The sequence below is a fragment of the Ursus maritimus genome, unplaced genomic scaffold, assembly GCF_017311325.1.
Source record: "Ursus maritimus isolate PB19 unplaced genomic scaffold, ASM1731132v1 scaffold_2, whole genome shotgun sequence".
NCBI lineage: Eukaryota > Metazoa > Chordata > Mammalia > Carnivora > Ursidae > Ursus > Ursus maritimus.
Window position 1 is genome coordinate 104,417,166 of NW_024424452.1, and position 19,015 is coordinate 104,436,180.

General features: G+C 51.8%; 1 protein-coding gene across 1 annotated transcript in view; it reads left to right on the top strand.

Annotated features, from left to right (window-relative positions):
• Positions 1 to 517: 517 nt before the first annotated feature.
• Positions 518 to 19,015, top strand: part of CDK18 (cyclin dependent kinase 18) — a 65,401-nt gene continuing 46,903 nt past the window's right edge. Inside the window, exons 1-2 of the mRNA XM_040634517.1 lie at positions 518 to 834; positions 1,180 to 1,362. Of these exons, the coding sequence (XP_040490451.1) occupies positions 518 to 834; positions 1,180 to 1,362 (500 nt within the window). The remainder of the gene's footprint in view (positions 835 to 1,179; positions 1,363 to 19,015) is intronic.

A 19,015-nucleotide genomic window follows, 5' to 3' on the forward strand; every position in this document is an offset into this window, starting at 1 on the left:
CGCAGCCCGCGGCCGGTCCGCGCTGGCTTTCAGGTGAGCGCCTGCTCCCGCAGCCCGGAGTCCTCCTCTGCCTCAAGGAACCCTCATCGCCCAGCCAAGCCCCCGGCGAAGAGGCGAGTCCTCCTCAGCTGCTCCTGGCCCTCAACCCGGCCGAGGGTCCCCGACTCGCAGCACTTTGCTGCCTATTTGCTTTAGCTCAGTACTCACAGTTCGGGTGCTAAGCCGTCTCCTCTCGCACTCACTTCCTTTGTCTCTTTCTCTCTCTCTCCCTCTCCAACCTCTCTCTCTCTTCCCTCCTTGTCTGATTCTCTGCTGTAGCTTCCAGTGGAGAAAAATAATTATTCTTCTCAATGGGTTCGCACGGGGCGCACGCACACACGCGCGCGCACACACACACACCGCCGTGGTACCCAATCAATGCACAAATCTTCGGGGTCCCTTTAACCTCTGCGGATGACTCCGGGAGTTAATTATGAAGCCTATTTCGGCGCAGCATAAATATGCATTAAGGTATGAAATGACAACCGATGCGCTGAACTTAAGGGAATTGGCATTTAGACAGACTCCGTCTCGCCGCCCCCCGCTCCCTCCAGAGCCCCGCGAGCCACCACCACAGCCTCGCGCCCTCCCGGGGCTTGCAGTGGCTCTAGCGAGCTCCTACCCGGGTGGAGGCTGGCCGCGTAGCCGCGTCCGCGCCGCGCTGCGGGCCCCGGAGCCCCCCTCTTGCGCCCCCCTGCGGTCGGGGCAGACCTTGGGCGGGCGAGTCCCCTTCCCCCACGCCGGCAGGCCGGGCCCAGGCCGCCGCGCCGCACCCCCTCCGCACGCTGCCCGTCGGTGAACAAACTCCGCGCTCAGTCCTCTGAGAAGCGGGCGGGGACGGGACGGCTACCTGCCCGCACGCCCGAGTCCCAGGAGGAGCGCGAGAGACCCGGGACGCGGTTCAACTCGCATTCAGGCCACGCCGCCTCACGGCCTCGGGTCCCGTCGCCCCCGACCGGTTCCGACCCGCACACACAGGCACGCGTTTGCACACACGCGCGCGCACATGCAGGCACGCACACGTATGTGCACACACAGGCACTCCCGCGCGCGCTCACGCCCGCACACACTCAGGGTTATAACAAAGGAAGAGGGGCCAGCGCTGCCTTACTTTTCTCTCTCTTCTCCTCTCTTTTGCAGCCCCCCAGCCCCGGGCCGGCGTGCCCGGCCCACCCCGCCCTCCGCGCCCGCCCGACGGCAGCGGCGGCGGGCATTCCGGGGCTGCGCGTCGGGGCGGCAACTTCGCGCCCGGGCGCCCGCGCCTTGCAGCCCGGGCGGGCGGGAGACAAAAGCTGCGGCGCCGCCGGAGGCCGCGCGGCCAAGGTGTGCTCGCTAATTGTCAGGAAATGTGTGTGTGCGCGCCGGGAGCCCGCAGGGGCGGGGAGGGGGCGGCGGCGGGAGGGGGAGAGGGGACGAGGAGACCCACCCCCCCCAGTCCCCGCCACTCGCCAGCGCCGGGCACCCGAACCGGGATTAGAGAATAAATTATCTGCTCTCTTCTCATTGGGCTGTGGCTGAGGACGCCGTCGGCGGCGCCGGGCTGGGAGCTCGCCCGGCTCTTTGCATTCACTGCACAGCTCCGGCTCGCCTCGCTTCGCGGGGGCCGAGAGCTCGGGGCCTTGGCTCCAGACACCAGAGGACACCAGCCGGCTGCCCGCGCCGCCCCTCCCCCGCCGCCCGGCTCAGCCTGACCCCTCTTCCCTCCCGACTCTGGCTGGTGCCTTGGGGACGAAGAAACTGAGAAAGAGAAGCCCGGAGTATGGAAATCTCAGAGTCCCTCTCTCCCCGCCCCCTCGTTTCACCCCTTCTCCAAGGAGAATGACGGGGGGCAGCTGGGGTCCGTCTACCTGAGCCAAGCCCACCTCAGTCACAGAGGGCTTTGAGAGCCCTCGGAGAAGATCCCTCCCAGAACCAAGTCCCCTCCTTTGGGGTCAACTCCTGCCCTCCACACGGCAGCAACAACAAAGAGGAGATGGCACTCCGGCTCTTTGCTTTCTCCTCTCTGCAGCTCTACCAGCTCCAGCCCAATTTTGTTCCCCACTTCCTGAGCCTTTCCGTGGCCCACCGGGGAAGATAGTTCATGAACTGCCTGCAAAGGAAAGGCTCTCTAGTTCAAAGCAGCTCCCTGCCAAGAATTCATTCATTCATTCATTCATTCATTCATTCAGCAATCTGCAGGACCACCCCTGCACTGTGACAAGGGCTAGGCACCAGGAATACAAAGGCAAAAGATTCAGATGACACAGTCATGTAAAAATAAAATAAAATAACAACTGTATAAGAGGTGCTATATCAATATACAAGTGAGTTTGAACAAAGAGGCAGGAGCGACTGACTTCAACCATTCATTCAACAAATAATTTAGCATGCCTTAAGTGCCAGTCTCTGTGCTGAGCCGGTGGGCTTGGTGCCCACCCCCTGGAGCAGACAGTCTGGTGGACAAGATGGGCACTGACTGGTGTGACATGACCTAATCAGAGGCATGTGGGCAGAGCGAATAGCAGGAGCTCCTAACCTACTCTGGAGAGCCCGGAAAGGCTTCTCTGAGGAAACGAGATCTAAGTCCAGCCCAAAAGATGAAAAAGAGATAGCTAGGGGAAGATGGGATGGGGAGAGACAAGGGAAGCCTTCTGGGCAGAAGGAACTTTTTAGAAAGGCCCTTGAGCTGCTGATAGCCGGCTAATTAGAAGGCAAGTCATTGGCCACCTTGCAGAGAGGGAGGAGGGCCTGGGAAGAACTAGGAGAGCTGCCCAGAGTAGCATTTGCCCCAGGTATAACCCAGGGCAGACTTCTCCATGTCCTGCAGCTGAATGTTCTAGAAGAGGCTCACTTGTGTGTTCCGTCTCATTCTAGGCCAACCCCATACCCTATCCCCATTTTACTTCCAGTCCCTGTCTTTTGCAACCAGACCAACTCTGTGCCTTCTGAAGACAACCCTAAAACAAACATAGAGAAGGGCAAACCTACTTCAATGTATCACTTTCTAGAGGCTTGGACCACTGTTTCCTCTGTCATTCAGTAATTCAGTGACCCTTGGCCCTCACATGGGGAGGCTGTCCACAGGACTGGCCTAGACTCCTTTCCATGTGCGGGGATTGGATGCTTTCCAAGCAGTTCTGCTTTTGTAATCCCTAGATTCTCACAACAGCCCTGTGAGTTATCTCCATCAGACAGATGAGGAAACTGAGAGTCAATAAAAGGGAGTGGCCTGCCTAGTGCCACTTACAAATACTGTGGCCAAGCAGAGTTTGTGACTCCCTGTCTCCTCTCTACCAGACTTCAGGATTTGCCGGCCTCAGCTCTTTGGTGAGCCCCATGAGGGTAGGGGCTCAGTGATCCCCTGCCTCTATAAGAGCCTTCAGCACCTAGGACAGGGCCCTGCACACCCAGGATCTGTAGCCAACTCTGCTGAGTGAGTGACTGCCGGGGTGGGGGGTGGGGGGCAGAGAGGGTGTTGACCAAGGAGCTTGGGAACAAGTTACAGCAGAAGCTGCATCGGTTTGGGACTTACACATGCCTCAATTGGAATCGCTGCTGTTACTAACATACTGTGCATGCACTCCCCTGTCTTCCAAACGGGATTCACCATACACCCCCCTGCCAGAAGGCCGCTATGAAGATCAAGTGAAATTACGTATGTGTGGAATATCTCTGGAAAAGTACCCAAGACACTGATAACAGCATTTACTTCTGGAAAGAGGCCCCAAGTGGATGTGGCACAGAAGTATATAGAGATACCCACTTTCCGTGACTTACTCTCTAGTAGTTGTAATGTACCATGTGCATGTGCTATCTGAGTAAACAAAGTGAGTAATAAAATATTTTCATGAGATAATATGCACCACAACATAACAACAGCAATAAAAACAACGCTCTGTACACATTTGTTGAACTGAACTGAGTTTTGCCATTTGAAACATCAGGTTGCGCCCGTGGCTCTGGCCTGAAGATTTTCACACTGCCCTGTCTACAGGCAAAGGTGAAGATGTCTAACCAGGTGAGATATTGTCCAGCCCAGAAATTCGACAGTTCAAATCTTTAGTCATAGAGGGAAACAGCATCCCAGCAGGCTCATTGTTCTATGATGAGACTCAACTCCCGGGAAGTAACAGGAGATGGAAGAGGACAGAGCAGGGGTGATGCAGAAGGAAGAGCTGAGGAGTGTGGGTAGCCCCTCAGCAGGCACCATGCTGCCCAGAGAGGCTAGGGCAGGAAGAGATCCTGGACCTGCCCCTTTAGTGTTGCTCTTCCCGGGCTTAGCCAGCAAGCTACCTGCCCAGGTACCCTGTGGCCCCCAAGGAAAGCTGAGAGCAGCAGGTGCAGAGCCTAAGGAGGGGAGTGGGCTTTCTCCTGTTACCCTCCAGGTATTGAGGTCCTGGGGCAGGACAGGGCGGCCATTCATCAGCCAACACAAAGAGACACTTTCTCAGCTGCACAGAGACCAGGCCAGGTCACCTCAGACACTGGGGCATAACATCAGTGGGAACTTTAGAGGCCTCTTTAGAAAAGTTTTGGACTCCCACATCTAGTAGTATTGGGGGAGGGATTGGGACAGGAAGGAAGCATGTCATGGGAGATTCTGGAGACGGAAAGAAAAAGTGGCCCTAGCCTCAATGAAACAAAGGGAGGGCAAACAGAATCGGAAAAGCTAGAAAAAGAGGACTCAAAAGAAATGGAAATCATTTCTTCTGCAGGAGCAGCAGGTAAGAGAGAAAAGGAAGTAAAGTCAGAGGCCCAGGGCTGGAATAGCCATCTCTCCACCTAAGGGAAGGACGTGGCTGGTCCCTTTTCTGCTGTGAGTTTCCAGAGAAGGGCCTGGGCTGAGCATCTGAGGTAGAGCACAGAGGATTTAAACAGGTCGCTTTCCTGGTCCCCACCTTTGCCTCCTGTCCATCTCTTCCTAATTAAGGCAGAACACAACCACAGTCCAGTCCCTGTTCAGTCTTGAACACAGGAATGATTTTCATCAGAAGGGACACAGTGCAAGCTATTTATATATTAAGCAATCAAAGGTACTTAGAGATTTTCATCACCCCCAGGATTCTGGGTACCTGTTGTATATACTAGGTTATGGCCCGCCTTGTTATAGTCACCACAGCATCAACTACATGCAGGGGTTTTTTAAAGATTTATTTATTAATTTTAGAGAGAGAGGGCGAGAGCGCAAACAGAGGGGAGGGGCAGAGGGAGAGGGAGAGAGAGAATCTCAAGCAGACTCACTGCTGAGCGTGGAGCCCAACACGGGGCTTGATCCCAGGACCCTGAGATCATGACCTGAGCCGAAATCAAGTCAGATGCTCAACCCAGGGAGCCACCCAGGGGCCGCAACTATATGCAGTTTTAATCAATGAATATGCCATGTGTCTGGCAAGGCACTAGACTCCTCAGCGATACATGGATTAATGTCATGCGTCCCTTTCTTCAGTAGAGTCCGCCTATGTGCCAGCTAAATACCCCAGATGCTATGTAGCTTTACCTGACCACCACCTCCTTTAATGACAATGTCAGGACATGCCCCATCATGTCTCATATCACAAATCCTAGCCTCCCACACCGTCTGTAATCCCACAGACTGGAGTCCCCTAACCACTCTGTATAGCTGCCGACTGCATCCCATCTTCCGCCTGTGTCCAATTCCCAGACCATGCCACTATAGCCTCTGGAACTCAGTCTGCCACTGGCCAATGCCCCTCTAACTTTGAACCCTTCCCTGAGCATTCCCTTCACAGTCTTGCTCTACTGACACCTGGCTGTCCCCTGAAGATACTGCTTCCCAATGGCCTTGCCTACAGGCAAGGGTGAAGGATATAGAAAACAGGGAAGGTTGTTCTTTTCTCTGGTACCCCACATATCTCAGGGTCTAGAGAGGTGTTCCCAACTACTTCTCCTCCTTCCTCCTGCAAAAACTTCAGCGTGTTTGATATGAACGGGGTTAGAGCCCACTGTATGTGAACTTTTTGTTATCTTCTCTACCCTAAATCTTGCCCTCACCAATATATTTACCTCCCAATAATCCTGCTTTTAGGCATCCTAGCCCCTAATGCCTTCTCTTGTTCACATTAACTTTTGCTGAGCCTTCCATTCCAATTAGTCTTTGATCCCATAGAGACCTGATACCCCGAACAAGATTTATTGTCCCCGTGCCCTGCATGTGACCATTTCATCCCTTACCCAGCTTCACCATTATGTTACTGCTGTGCTCTCTCTCTTACAAACACCCTCACCTACGCTGCCTCTCCTTCTTGCCTTCGTTGTACTTTTCTGGCAAAACCCTAATTCTGGTTAAACCCAGCTAGTCACGTACCCTTCACCTATACTCAAGAAACTGAACATTACCGAGGAAAATCATACAACCGTGCTCATCGACCTTTTCACTCTGAACTTGTGACTTTGAATCTCATGAGAGCACTGAGCTCTACCTTGCAAACCTTCTACACTCCCACGGTGTATTCCCCTTCCCTCCCTCTCAAAGGACTATTTCATGCCTCCTCTCACCTCCTTCTCTTTTCAACGCTCCAGCACCATCCCTTCCTCCTGCTTCACTGATAAAATAAATACAAAGAAATGCGAACGAATGAGAGCTATTTCATCTTCCCACCAACCCGTCTGCATGATCTCTACTCATAGACTCTGCCCTCCCTGCAGTTGAAGAGGCTGTGTTCTTCTCTGGGGTCAGTCTCTCCCCATCTGTGCACTGGACCCCATTTGTTCTTACTGCTTCCAGACTTTGCTCCTTGCAATTATCCCCTCTATCTCCTGAGTCATTGGTCTCTCCTTAGATCATACCTACTAACAGAAAAAATATGCCCAAATATTGCCCACCTTTGAAAAAGCTTCCTTTCACCCCCAGGTCTTTTTCCAGGTAAGGCTCCGTTTCTTTGCTGTTGTATAGTGAGCCTCAAAACAGTCCTCCATCATTACTGTATACCTCCTTACCTACAGTCTTTCCTCCACTCACTCTACTTTGACTTCTCTCTCTACCACCTGCCGACATCTCCTGACAAGATCATCAACAACCTCCCTCTTTTTTTTTTTTACAGCTTCTCTTTTATCAAATCCAAGGGCCAAAGTCAATCTGACTTACTTATTATCTTTGTTTGACACGATCAACTACTCTTTCCTCCTTGAAACACTCTTCCCTTGAACTACAGGGGCTCTCTTCTCTCAACATTCTCTAACTTTCTCTCTGGGCAATCTCATCCTGTTCTGTGGCTTTAAAGACCAGCCTCTCCCTTGAGCTCTAGTCCTGCATATACAAACTTGACCTCTCTGCTTGGATGCTGTATTTGTCCCCTAGGATGGCTGAGACAAAAGGCCACAAGCTGGCTGGCTTAACACAACAGGAGTTTATGGTCTCACAGTCGTGGAGGCCAGAAATCCCAAGTCAAGGTGCCGGCAGGGCCACACTCCTGTGAGGGCTTCGGGGGAGGTTCCTTTTTTGCCTCTTCCAGCTTCTGGGACCCCCAGATGTTCCTTGGCTTGTCGCAGTGCCCACTCCAATCTCTGCCTCTATCCTCACGTGGCCATTCTTCCTCTGTGTCCCCAAGTTTTCCTTTTCTTTTATTTTTTTTAAGATTTTATTTTTTTAAAAGCAATCTCTTCATCCAACGTGGGGCTCTAACTCACAACCCCGAGATCAAGAGTCGTGTGCTTCACTGACGGAGCCAGCAGGTGCCCCTTTCCTCTTCTTTTAAGGACACTAGTCACATTGGATTAGGGCCACTCTAATGACTTCATCTTAACTTGATTATATCTGCAAAGATCCTATTTCCAAATAAGATCACTTTCATAGGTATTGGGGATTAGGATTCCAACGTATCCTTTGGGGGGAACATAAGTCAACCCATAGCAGATGTCAACTAGGTATTTCAAACTTAACATGTCCACAATGGAATTCTTGATTTTCTACCTCTTGCCCCCAGCCTGTTCCTCCTCTACTTTGCCCCATCAGTTAATAGCACCATCAGCTCTGTCCAAAAGCCTAGAGAACATCCTTGCTCCCTCTCTTTTCCTCACCCCCTATGTCTAACCTACCAGCAAGACCCATTCTTGCCTTCTCCAAGGCCTTCCCCTGTCTCCCCTGCTACCATGTGAGTCTAGTAATCTCCCCTCTCTCCTGGGCGGCTGCACCAGCCTCCTGTTCCACTTGCCACCCCCCTCCCACCACAATCTCCTTTCCATCGGAAAGCCAGAGCGATTGTTTTAGAACATAAATCAGATCACATCCCTCCCACTGCTTAAAACCTTCCAAAGACTTCTTACTGGAATTAGCATAAAATCCAAGCTTCTTAACTTGGCTTCCGAGGTCTTATAGGATCTGACCCCTCTTCTCTCATTTCCTACCACTCTCTCCCACTCTCGCCTCCTCTCCAACTGCACCAGCCTTCCTTCTGTCTCCCTGAAACATTCCAAGCTCATTTCTGCCTCAGGGCTTTGCATTTGCTGTTCCTTTTGTCCGGAACACCCTTCCCCCATCTTGGCAAGAACAACATCTTCTCTCATTCCAGTCATATCTCAAATGTCACCTCCTGAGAAAACGCCCCCACGGCAACAGGCACTGTCTATCCTATTATTCTATTTTTTAAATTCATAACTTTATTACTATTTGTTAGTTCCTGTGTTTACTGTCGGACTCCTATCAGACTGCAAATGCCATAAGGACGAGAGATTAATCTGTCTCTTTTTTTTAAATTTCATTTTGATTTGTTTAACTTTTTTATATAAGTTCTATGCCCAGCGTGGGGCTTGAACTGACGACTCAGAGATCAAGAGTTGCATGCCGTACTGACCGAGCCAGCCAGGTGCCCCTGATCTGCCTTTGCCACTACTGAATCCCCAGCACCTACAACAGAGCCAGTACATCCTGGTGCTCCATAATGTTTAGTAAATCAATACACTTATCACTACGTACCAGGCACTGTACTAGGGCCTGGGGGTTTGACGATGGGTGACAGACAAAATCTGTCCCTTCTCCGTGAATCGGACAGGGACTGACCCCCTGAGCAGCATGTCACAGGGGTAATCAGCTCCTGATCAACCTCTTAGCAACACCGTCTCTAAGGATGGATAAGCTCCCTCTTTCTTAGCCACAGAAGTTTCTCTGAGCCTACACCACTCTTGACATTTCCCTGCCACCTCATCTCAGTAGATGATCTTGTTTTCTATTTCACAGAGAAAATTGAGGTCCAGACCAGAAGCTTCTGAGTCCACTTTTTATTTCCTTCCTGTTTTTCTTCCTGTGTGGGCTTTGCATTCAGGGAGGTGTGACAAATGACTTAACCTCTGAGTCTCAGTTTCCTCCTCTGTAAAATGGTCATCATAACGCCGGCCTCATTAGTTTGTCCTGAGAATTAAACAAATACCTTGTCACATGCCTGACTTTTCATAGATGCTCAGTACATGTGTCATTCCCTTCCCTTCCCTGTCTGCCCCCCCCCAAGTGTTTCATTCCTGGTTTACAATGGAGAAACTGAAGGCTAGTCTACTGATGTTTGAGTCTATTGGTTAATTCACACACAGTCACACCCTGGTAAGTGGCAGACCCCAAATTAAATCCCAGATCTCTGACTCCAGGCCCAGAGCTCCTTGCAGTGCAGCAAAAAGCAAACATAAAGGCACTCTAGTGACTTTTTAATAAAGGCCAAATTAATTCAATTTAAAGGATTGTCCTTCGGTCTGGCATTTTGTCCTCTTTCTCTCTTCCCCTCCCTTCCTCCCTTTCTTTCTCTCTCCTTTAGTGTTAGAACGTCCTTTATCTGAAGAAATGACGTATTTTTTTCCTCACTCGGAAACAAAGCTAGCTATATGACATCTATCCCCACTATCACAAAACTGCCTCAAATATCCCACATAGGCTGCCACTCATTTCCCTCGGCAGAGACCTGACCCTAGGACTTCTGCATTCGAGGGGCAAAAGGTGGTGGTTTGGTTGGAAGGAGGAGGGTGGGGGAATCGCCTGGAAGCTGGTTGCATAACTATTAACCTTGGTTTGTAAGAATTCACGGAGATCTCAGAGAAATGAGAGCCGCACCCATCCCCGTCCTGTCACTGCAGCACACAGGCTCGGCGTCTTCTGAGAAAGAGCCCCGAAGTGCTCAGACCAGCTGCACCCCACTGCACCCTCCCTGTGCGGCCTTTCCCTGGCCAGTTAGAGTCCTCTCTCTCTGCCTTTTCTCTCTGAATAGTTTCCAGCAAGTCTCATGGGGAAATTTTTGGATTTGAATGAGGAGTATAAAAATGTGGTCAGCATATTGGCTGTGGATTTTGGTTTTATTCCCCCATGCAACCGGCCCCAGGAGGTGACTGACAAGTTGGGCCAAGTGCACCGAAAGCCTTGTCTCTGGTCGCCCATAATTCCTGAGCCTCCCAGACCCCGCAGGACCCTGCAGGACAGCAGAGAGCCATAAATCCGGTGAGCTGGGGCCCGGAGCTCACTGATTGTACTGGCGGAAACGCGGCCGATCTGATTGCTACGTGAGCTGGAGAGAGAAAAGGTGGTAATGGGAGTGCTGAAAATACGACCACTTCGCAACAAAATGAAGCAACAGAGGAATGGGAGGAGGGACTGTGCTTTTTTTCATCTCTACAACAAAGGGACTGGATTACACATCACTGAAATTCTGCGTTCAGCTTTGTAACTAAGGTCAAGCATGATCAAGCAGTTATGGGAGATGCCAGGGCAGGAAAGTAGAATTGGGGGACCCAGAGAAGCCAGGAGCAAGGAGAAAGAGGAAATAGTTACTGACCGAGTGCTATCCCATTTAACCCTTAAAATAACAAGTAAGGTAGATATCGTTTTCCCCATTCTATAGGAAAGAACACTGAGGCACATGGGCTGATTTAATTTCCCAAGGTCACAGAGCCAAATGCGCAAGCTGGGATTCCAGCCCAGCCAGCGTGACCCGGAGCTTGCCTTCTTGGGCACGAAACCGTCTTGCCATGTACGCCCTGTGACCAGAACCCTGGAAGAAGCGTGTACACAACCATTTCTCTGCTTTGAAGGAGGGCAGAAGAAAACAGATGGTCCCCAAGAAGTGGACTGTCTAAAACGTACGCCTGTCTTCCAGAGGAGAGGAGCGTGTGCACGTGCGTCCGTCTGTCTCTGGGGGATGTAGGATGTGGCACATAGGTGAAAATATTCAGTAGGAATAAATGTAAACTCTTGTATGTAGGGCACAGAATCCCCATTGTCTAAGAATGGGGGGAGGGGCACCGGGGGTGGGGGGCTCAGTCCATTAAGTGTCTGCCTTCCGCTCAGGTCATGATCTCGGGATCCTGGGATCAAGTCCCACATGGGGCTCCCTGCTCAGCAGAGAGCCTGCTTGTCCTTCTCCCTCTGCCCTCCTCCCCAATCACACTCTCTCTCTCCTTCTCAAATAAATAAGCAAAATCTTAAAAAAAAAAAAAAGAAAAGAAAAGAATGGGGGGGGCGCATTAGGACCGAAAAACAGTAAGTTAAGCGTTTCATCTGACAGCAAGCTCAAGCTGAGTCACCAATGAGGCTTCCAAAGGAGCCCACCGCAGGGCAGCAACAGAAGGGCAGAGTCTTAACCCGGAGAGGTGGGAACCTCCTGGAGCACCCGTCTGGGTTGTTCCCTGCCTCTCGCTGTGCACCGGGCAGGGTCCGCCTCCAAGGAGAGCGGCTGGGACCAAGATGGCCATTTGGGAAGAGGTGAAACACTCACCAGCTAGAAGAACTAGGTGAATTCATGCGGGTTCTGCAGTATAGGACAGACTCAGTTTTCTCATCTGTGAAAGGGGTTTGACAGGGGTGCCTGGGTGATTCAGTCGGTTAAGCATCTGCCTTCGGCTCAGGTCATGATCCCAGGGTCCTGGGATGGAGCCCCGCATCGGGCTCCCTGGTCAGCAGGGAGCCTGCCTCTCCCTCTGCCTGCTGCTCCCCCTCCCTGTGCTTTCTTTCTCCCTCTCTGACAAATAAATTTAAAATAAAAAAAGAGAGAGAAAGGGGTTTGATAGCAGAGTTGGCATAGAGCATACGCGAGGTGACGCACGCGCAGAGCTCAGCTCGGGGCCTGACACAGTAACTGTCGGCTGCACTCACTGCTGTTCCACACCAAGGTTGTTCACCTCGGACAAGGGCAGCCATGGGAGGCACGCTGGAGGACCAAGGACAAGGCTCTCCACGTCGTCAATCTGTCCAGAGCCACTAGCTTTGCAGACTCAGCCAGTGCATCCGAAGGCCCTGGGTCTTGTTCCTCACCCTCTGACATTAGTCCTGTGAAACCTTAACAGCCATTCTGGGGGGCCTGGCAGGCCCTCTTGATGATCGAAGTGGAGAGGTGTGTAAACGACAGCACTCCCTGCTCCCCTGGCAGGCTGGTTGGGTGGACAGGACACGGGGGGCACGGGACCAGCAGGGGCCCCGAGACTGCCAAGTCCAAGTGCACCTCCTGCTCGCCTACTCAGCCCCTCTGTCCTGTCTCTCCCCCTCCTCAGTTCACTGCCCCATCCCACCCCTCCCCCCACCATCCCTGCTCTCTTGGTCAGAGCAGGGACAGCGATGCTAGTCTCTTCCTTGACTATTTCCCTGAGCCCTGGCTGAGTGTCAGTCCTACACGGGCAAGATCAAGACACATGGTAGGCTTTCAGCAACAAGGAGGGTGGAGACTGGATGCTTAATTCTTAGCATCGAAACAGTGGTTTTCTAAAAATACTGAGCATAGGGGCGCCCGGGTGGTATAGTCAGTTAATCGTTCACCTTTTGATTTCAGCTCAGGTCATGATCTCAAGGTTGTGAGATTGAGCCCCACATCGGGCTCCATGCTCAGAAAAGAGTCTGCTTGAGATTCTCTCTCCCTTTCCCTCTGCCTGTCCCCCCACTTGCACTAGCTCTCTCATTCACGCTCTCTCTCTCAAATAAATAAATAAATAAATAAATAAATAAATAAATAAATCCTTAAAAATACTGAGCATAGGATTACCCGGGGAGCTTGTTAAAATGCAGACTCCCGGCCCCCACCCGAATCCCCTGAAATACAGTCTCTTGGGTGGATAGCTGGAAATGTCATTTACAACCAGCTCCAGCTGCTGGTGGTGCGTGCAGGTGGTCTGGGTGGACATTTTTTTTCAAAAGATTTATTTATTTAATTTATTTGAGAGCACAAGTGGGGAGGAGGGGCAGAGGGAGAAGCAGATTCCCCACTGAGCAGGGAGCCTGACGTGGGACTCGATCCCAGGACCCTGAGATCATGACCTGAGCTGAAGGCAACCGCTCAACCGACTGCACCAGCCAGGTGCCCTGGGTGGACATTTTGAGAAGCACTGCTCTGATTGGGTATTCCCGTCTGTATTTCTACTGCATACCTGGACCTAGGGAAAACCACAGGAAGCTTACAAAATGCCCCACCCTCGGGGCACCTGGCTGGCTCGGTCGGTGGAGCATGGGACTCTTGATCTCTGGGTTGTGAGTTTGAGCCCCACAGTGGGTGTAGAGATGACTTAAAAAAAAATCCTTAAAAAAAAGAATGTACAAAATGCCCCACCCTCAAAGAGTTCACAGTCCAGCAGGAGAAAGAAGATATTACAGGAGCAGTTAGTGCTCAGGTCCGGACAGCTGCCGCGTGCTGTGAGAGTCTAGCAAAGGGCTGGCTGGGTCCGAGGAAGCTCTGGGAAGGAGGCGAGCTTCAGGCAGGGCTAGCAGAGTCTGGAGGACAGTTTTCCTCCCCAAGCAGCCAAGATATGCTCCATCGTGAAGGTGCTCTATTGGCCACACTCATGAATCCTGCCCCGCTAACTGGCTTTCATCCATCCCCACCTTCTCCCTCCAGATGGAGCCCTCTGCTCCGTGGGACATAATTACACTCTCTGGCCTGTTTTAATGAAGGCAGACATATTCAGTATGTGTGTGTGGCCTCTCCTGTGCTGGAGAGGGGTGGAGCGGGCAGGGCAGGGAGGCGGTTCTTGGGGAGAATGGGAAAGTCATAACCTCCCTGCTCCCGGGCACAGGCCTCTCCTCTCTCAGCAACTCTGCCCCCTAGCGTTGGGGCCATGCATTTTAGAACTGCGTGTGCCGGCAAGGGGTGCCTGCATGGCCTTCCCATGATGCTGACATTTGCCAGTTCAAGTCAATCAGTATTTCCATCTCAGCCGACTCATTTCGCTGGGAGTTCACATACCAGGACATGGGTTAACTCACACCATCCCACCACCAAAAATGTTTCATTAGGGAATCAGTTTTTATTTCTCCCATGGTTCGTAGTAATAGTCACTCACCTGCACCTAGCATGCTACACAAACCTCGGGCCATACAATAAAAGCATAATGATTTTACAAACCACCAAGAAAATAAAGAGCTTTGCCAATGACTATGCAACCACCGGTAGTACGCTGTGTGCCGCTTTCAAAGATACTAAAATGTGAAAAAATAATGCATATTAAGATCAGTGAGATGGTATAAATGACAGAGAACACAACACTACACATCAGTCCACCTAGCTTTGGCATATAAATCTTTTTATTGAATGTGTATCCCAAATTCAAGAGCAAATGGGCAGAGAGTACAGAGAGAGAGCACGGAGAGGCAGTTCCCAATTTTTCTGATGCTCTCCAAGGGCACTAGAGACTTAAAATGCTATGGTTTCATTGCACAGGTGGAATTGTCAAGCTCAAAGACGTTACATGGCTCCCGAAGGCCACAGAGATGGAGGTGGCATGGGACACAATGCTAGGACTTCTGTCTCAAATGCCTAAACCACCCAAGTGTCCATCAACAGATGGACGGACAAACAAGATGTGGTATAACCATACAGGGGAATATTACACAGCCAGAAAACGGAACGAGGTGCGGATGCATGCTATAACACGGACGAACCTTGAAACCATTGTTAAGTGAAGGAAGTCAGACGTAAAAAGCCACATATTGAATGATTCCACTTATACGAAATGTTCGGAACAGGCAAATCTGTAGACACAGAAAGCAGATTAATGGCTGCCAGGGCCTGGGGGGTGAGGGGGAGGGGGAGTAACTGTTAATGAGTATGGAGCTTCCTTCTGGAGTGATAAAAGTGGCAATGGTGCACAATCTTGTGAATATACTGAATGTCACTAATGGTAAATTTTATGTTATGTGTATTTTACCACAATTAGGAAGAAAGACAGATATTACAATCAAGGGGGGGGAAATTCCATTCCTTTTCCTCTGTGATACTACGATAGCAGCAGGGAGGAAGGGTGGCAGGGGAGGAGAGAGGATGGGGGTACCAGAGCAGAGGGCACCCAGGCACTTGGCAAACCCCCCTCCCCTTCACACGCACCCCGTTTTGACTCTCCTTCCTCCAGCAGGAAGATGAGCAGAGCTGGCCTGGGATCATCCGTCTTCATTACGCCATCCCTACCAGCTCCGTCACTTCTTGCCAGAAAACTCATCAATATTCCCCCATGGCTTGGCAGACCCAGCCCCCTCCCTCCCCGAACCCCCACCCTGGCTCCTCCTCCACTTCCCAGGTTTGGGGCCTGGACCAGCTTAGGCACACTCCTGGGCCCTCCACTCTGGGGTCCCTGCTCTTCTTTCTATCCTCTGGAGATCTGGTTGTGCCCTCCCTCCCGGGCTGCAAGGTTCCCTGGATACATGCCCTGGGGGTGTGGAGGGGGCTTTGGGAGCCAGGCAGGCTGAGAGGTGCTGAGTGTTGTCAGCCCCTCAAGAAGACATCCTTACCCCTCTACTTGAAATTTCTAAGCACCTCCTCGCACTCTTGGACTCCCTGTGTCTACTTCCTTTTTCTCTAGTCTGAAGCATTGATCATTTTCTAATAGGAGTTACATAGTAATAGTCTATAGTACATATGCTCTTGACTCATCCCCTATTAGAATGGCTACTCTGCGAGGGCAGGGCTCCATCACACGTGCTCAGTGGTGCACACCCAGTGCCCAGACCAGTGCCCCAGCTGATAAGTGGAATGAACAGATGTCTGGGGGCTGGGTCTGGATGCCCTGCCACAAGGTGTTAGCAGCTTCTGCCTTTATCTCTGTTCTTTCCTTCTCTCTGCCTCATTCGCTCTGCCAAAGCTACCCTGGACCTCTTGCTGTTCCTCCAGTTACTACCAAGGTTGTGCCTGCTCCAGGTCTTCGCACTTGCTGTCCCCACAGCCCTGATTCCAGGGTGATTGCCCATTTCACATTCAACCAGCCTTCAGATGGCCTGTCTTGCACTTTGTTCAGGTCTCTGCTGAAATGTCATCTCCTCCAAGAGATGCTGAGCCTGACCACCTGAGCTAACTCAGCCTCCCTCACCCCCCTCCGCCTCCTTACACACATGCGACCTGGCTATGGACTGCAGATCTTTGTTTCTAGCTCTCTCCTTAGAGAGTAAGCTCCATGCGGGCAGGAATTTCAGTTCCCCCAAGGTAGCAGGTGCTGTTGGTGCCCAGCTCACCTCCTTTGCCCTACCACCGTCAGTGCACCGCAGATTTGACTCTGGCTGTGAGCATCTGCATTTCTTTGCATGATGGCTTTCTCCTGCTGTGCCTGCTTTGCTGGCATCTGCATCAAGCAAAAGGGAATTCACAGGAAATTAACACACAGCCGCAGACCCACACAGAAGCACTCCAACAAGGCTGCTGGGAATTGGTTTATACATCCCCTTGCACCCTTCTCCTCTGGTAGGATGGCTCTGAAGTACAAGTTCTTCACGGACTCCCAGAGTTAGGCAGTGGCCTTAAGCTTCAATTACTCTCAGTGGTAATTTGCTTGATAATAATCTTTTATTGGCCGCCTTCCTTCCTCTTTCTCCCTCCCCTCTGCTCCTACTGGTGTTTCCTGGGATCACTTCCCAAATAGAATCCTACAGTTAAAATCTTATCTCGAATTGGAACACTGATGTCTTGCTAGTGGGGATGTAAAATGGCCCAGCTGCTTTAGAAAACAGTTTGGCAGTTTCTCAAAATGTCAAACATGGAGTTACCATATGACACAGTAATCCCATTCCTAGGTATAGACCCCAAAAGAATTGAAAACATATGTCCACACATGTTCATAGCAGCATAATCTGTAATAGCTGGAACATGAAAAGAACCTAAGTGACCACTAACTGATGAATGGAGAAGCACAAATGGCAGATCCATACAGTGGAATAGTACTCAGCCAGAAACACGAAGGAAATACCGGCATATGCTGCAGGGTGGGGGATCTGCAAACACTCTTCTCAGTGACAGAAGCCAGTCATGAAAGGCCACACGGTGTATGACTCCATTCACACCGAATGTCCAGAACACGCATATCTCTGGACAAATCACATCTGCGGCTGCCAGCGGGGGGGCGGGGCAGGGAGAGAGGACAGTGGGGGAAGACTGCTAAGGGGTGTGGGATTTCTTCAGGGGTTGATGAAAATGTCCTAAAATTGAGCATGCTGATGGCAGCACAACTCTGTAAACACACGAAAAATTGCCAAAGTACACACTGTGAGTGGGTGAATTGTATGGTAAATGAATGATATCCCGATAAAGTTTTTTAATTTTTTTAAAGCCCTTTCCTCATGGCCCACTCCTAAAAGAACCCAGAGTAAGGTCATCAGAACCTCGGATTGTGCCTGGCACATAGCAGGTGTCCCATCAATATAGAAATACACGGGAATAACTGAACGGAGGGGTAAGAGCTGCACGAGGGCTGGATGACATGACACAAACAACCTCAAACGGACCTACAGCTGTTTCCCCGAGCTCACCCTCCGCCATCCCCTCTGTGCCACTGGGGACAAATCGCAAATCTCCCCGGCACGTCTGTTTGGAATTACCTCAGCGTGAGAATGGAACAGAGTGGTGTGTGTGTGAGCATGTGTTTATGTGTATGGTATGTGGTGTGTGTGTGTGTGTGTGTGTGTGTGTGTGTGTGTGTGTGTGGTGATGCAAACGTCAGCGTAGGAGCCGTCAGGAATCTAACAACGGAATCGCTGGTTGTTGGGGCGGTTAAGGCTCTTAGCAGCAGGGACCAGCTCCCGAGAGCTGAGAGCCCGCGGGTGCCTCCCTGCCCCTTCGTGTCTCCTCTGGGCCCATGATACGGACACTATGACCTTAGCGGGACGTTCCTACCTGCAAGGGCTTGGCCCACATTCTTAGCGGCTCATTGCTGGGCGGGTCCCCGCACAGGGGTGGAGCGCGGAGAGGAGAAAAAGGAGCCCAACCTGAGCAGCTTGAGACAGCAGAGTGACCCCTCCACACCCGTAATCCAACATTTCAGACCTTTTCTTGTCCATTAGCAATAAGACCAGTTCGTAATCAACTTAGAGTATAATCCCCATTAGAATATTCTTCCAATTATCTGTGACTCATCATCCCACTCAATCGAGTGAGACTTCGGAGTCCCCTGCCCCAGCCGTCCAGGGCTCTGCCAAGCCTCAAGGACTAACATCTGAGCCGCGGTACCATGTCTCCTGCGAGTGTGTGCAATGGGGGGGAAGCCCACGGGTGACCAGAGTGTGAGCCCTGGGAGGCGCTGGGCAGGCCCCTGCTTGCTCCCAGTGTGCTGAGGGCATGGGGCTGCGAGTCTTGCTGACACTGACTTTCCACGTCCTGTGCAACACGGGACAGCCCTCCTCCTCTCGCCACCTTGGCAGCCACCAGGACCACCCCCTCCTTCTTCACTCCCCCGGCGGTTCCAGGGGTGCCTGACCAGCTGCCCCATCACATTCCACAGGGCCATGTGGACTCTCCCTCTAGCTGTCCCCGGTCCAGGAGCTCAGTGGCAGAAGACTAAATCCTCTAGGCTGGCTCTGGACTCCACCTCCCTGGGCACCTGCCCTTCCCGCCCCAGCAGATGGCCTCGGCGCCCGTGGGGGCTGAGAGCAGGAAAAGGAGAAGCATGACGCCCGGACCAGGCATGCCCTGCCGCTGCCACCCGTGACCCTGGCATCTTCCTTTGGACCCCTCCCCAAACAGAGGGCCCTGCTCCTGTCCAGGCAGGGCTGGCTCTGCGCCCCAGCTCATCCCAGCGCTCCTACTGACCATTTAGTCGACTAGTTGGCACT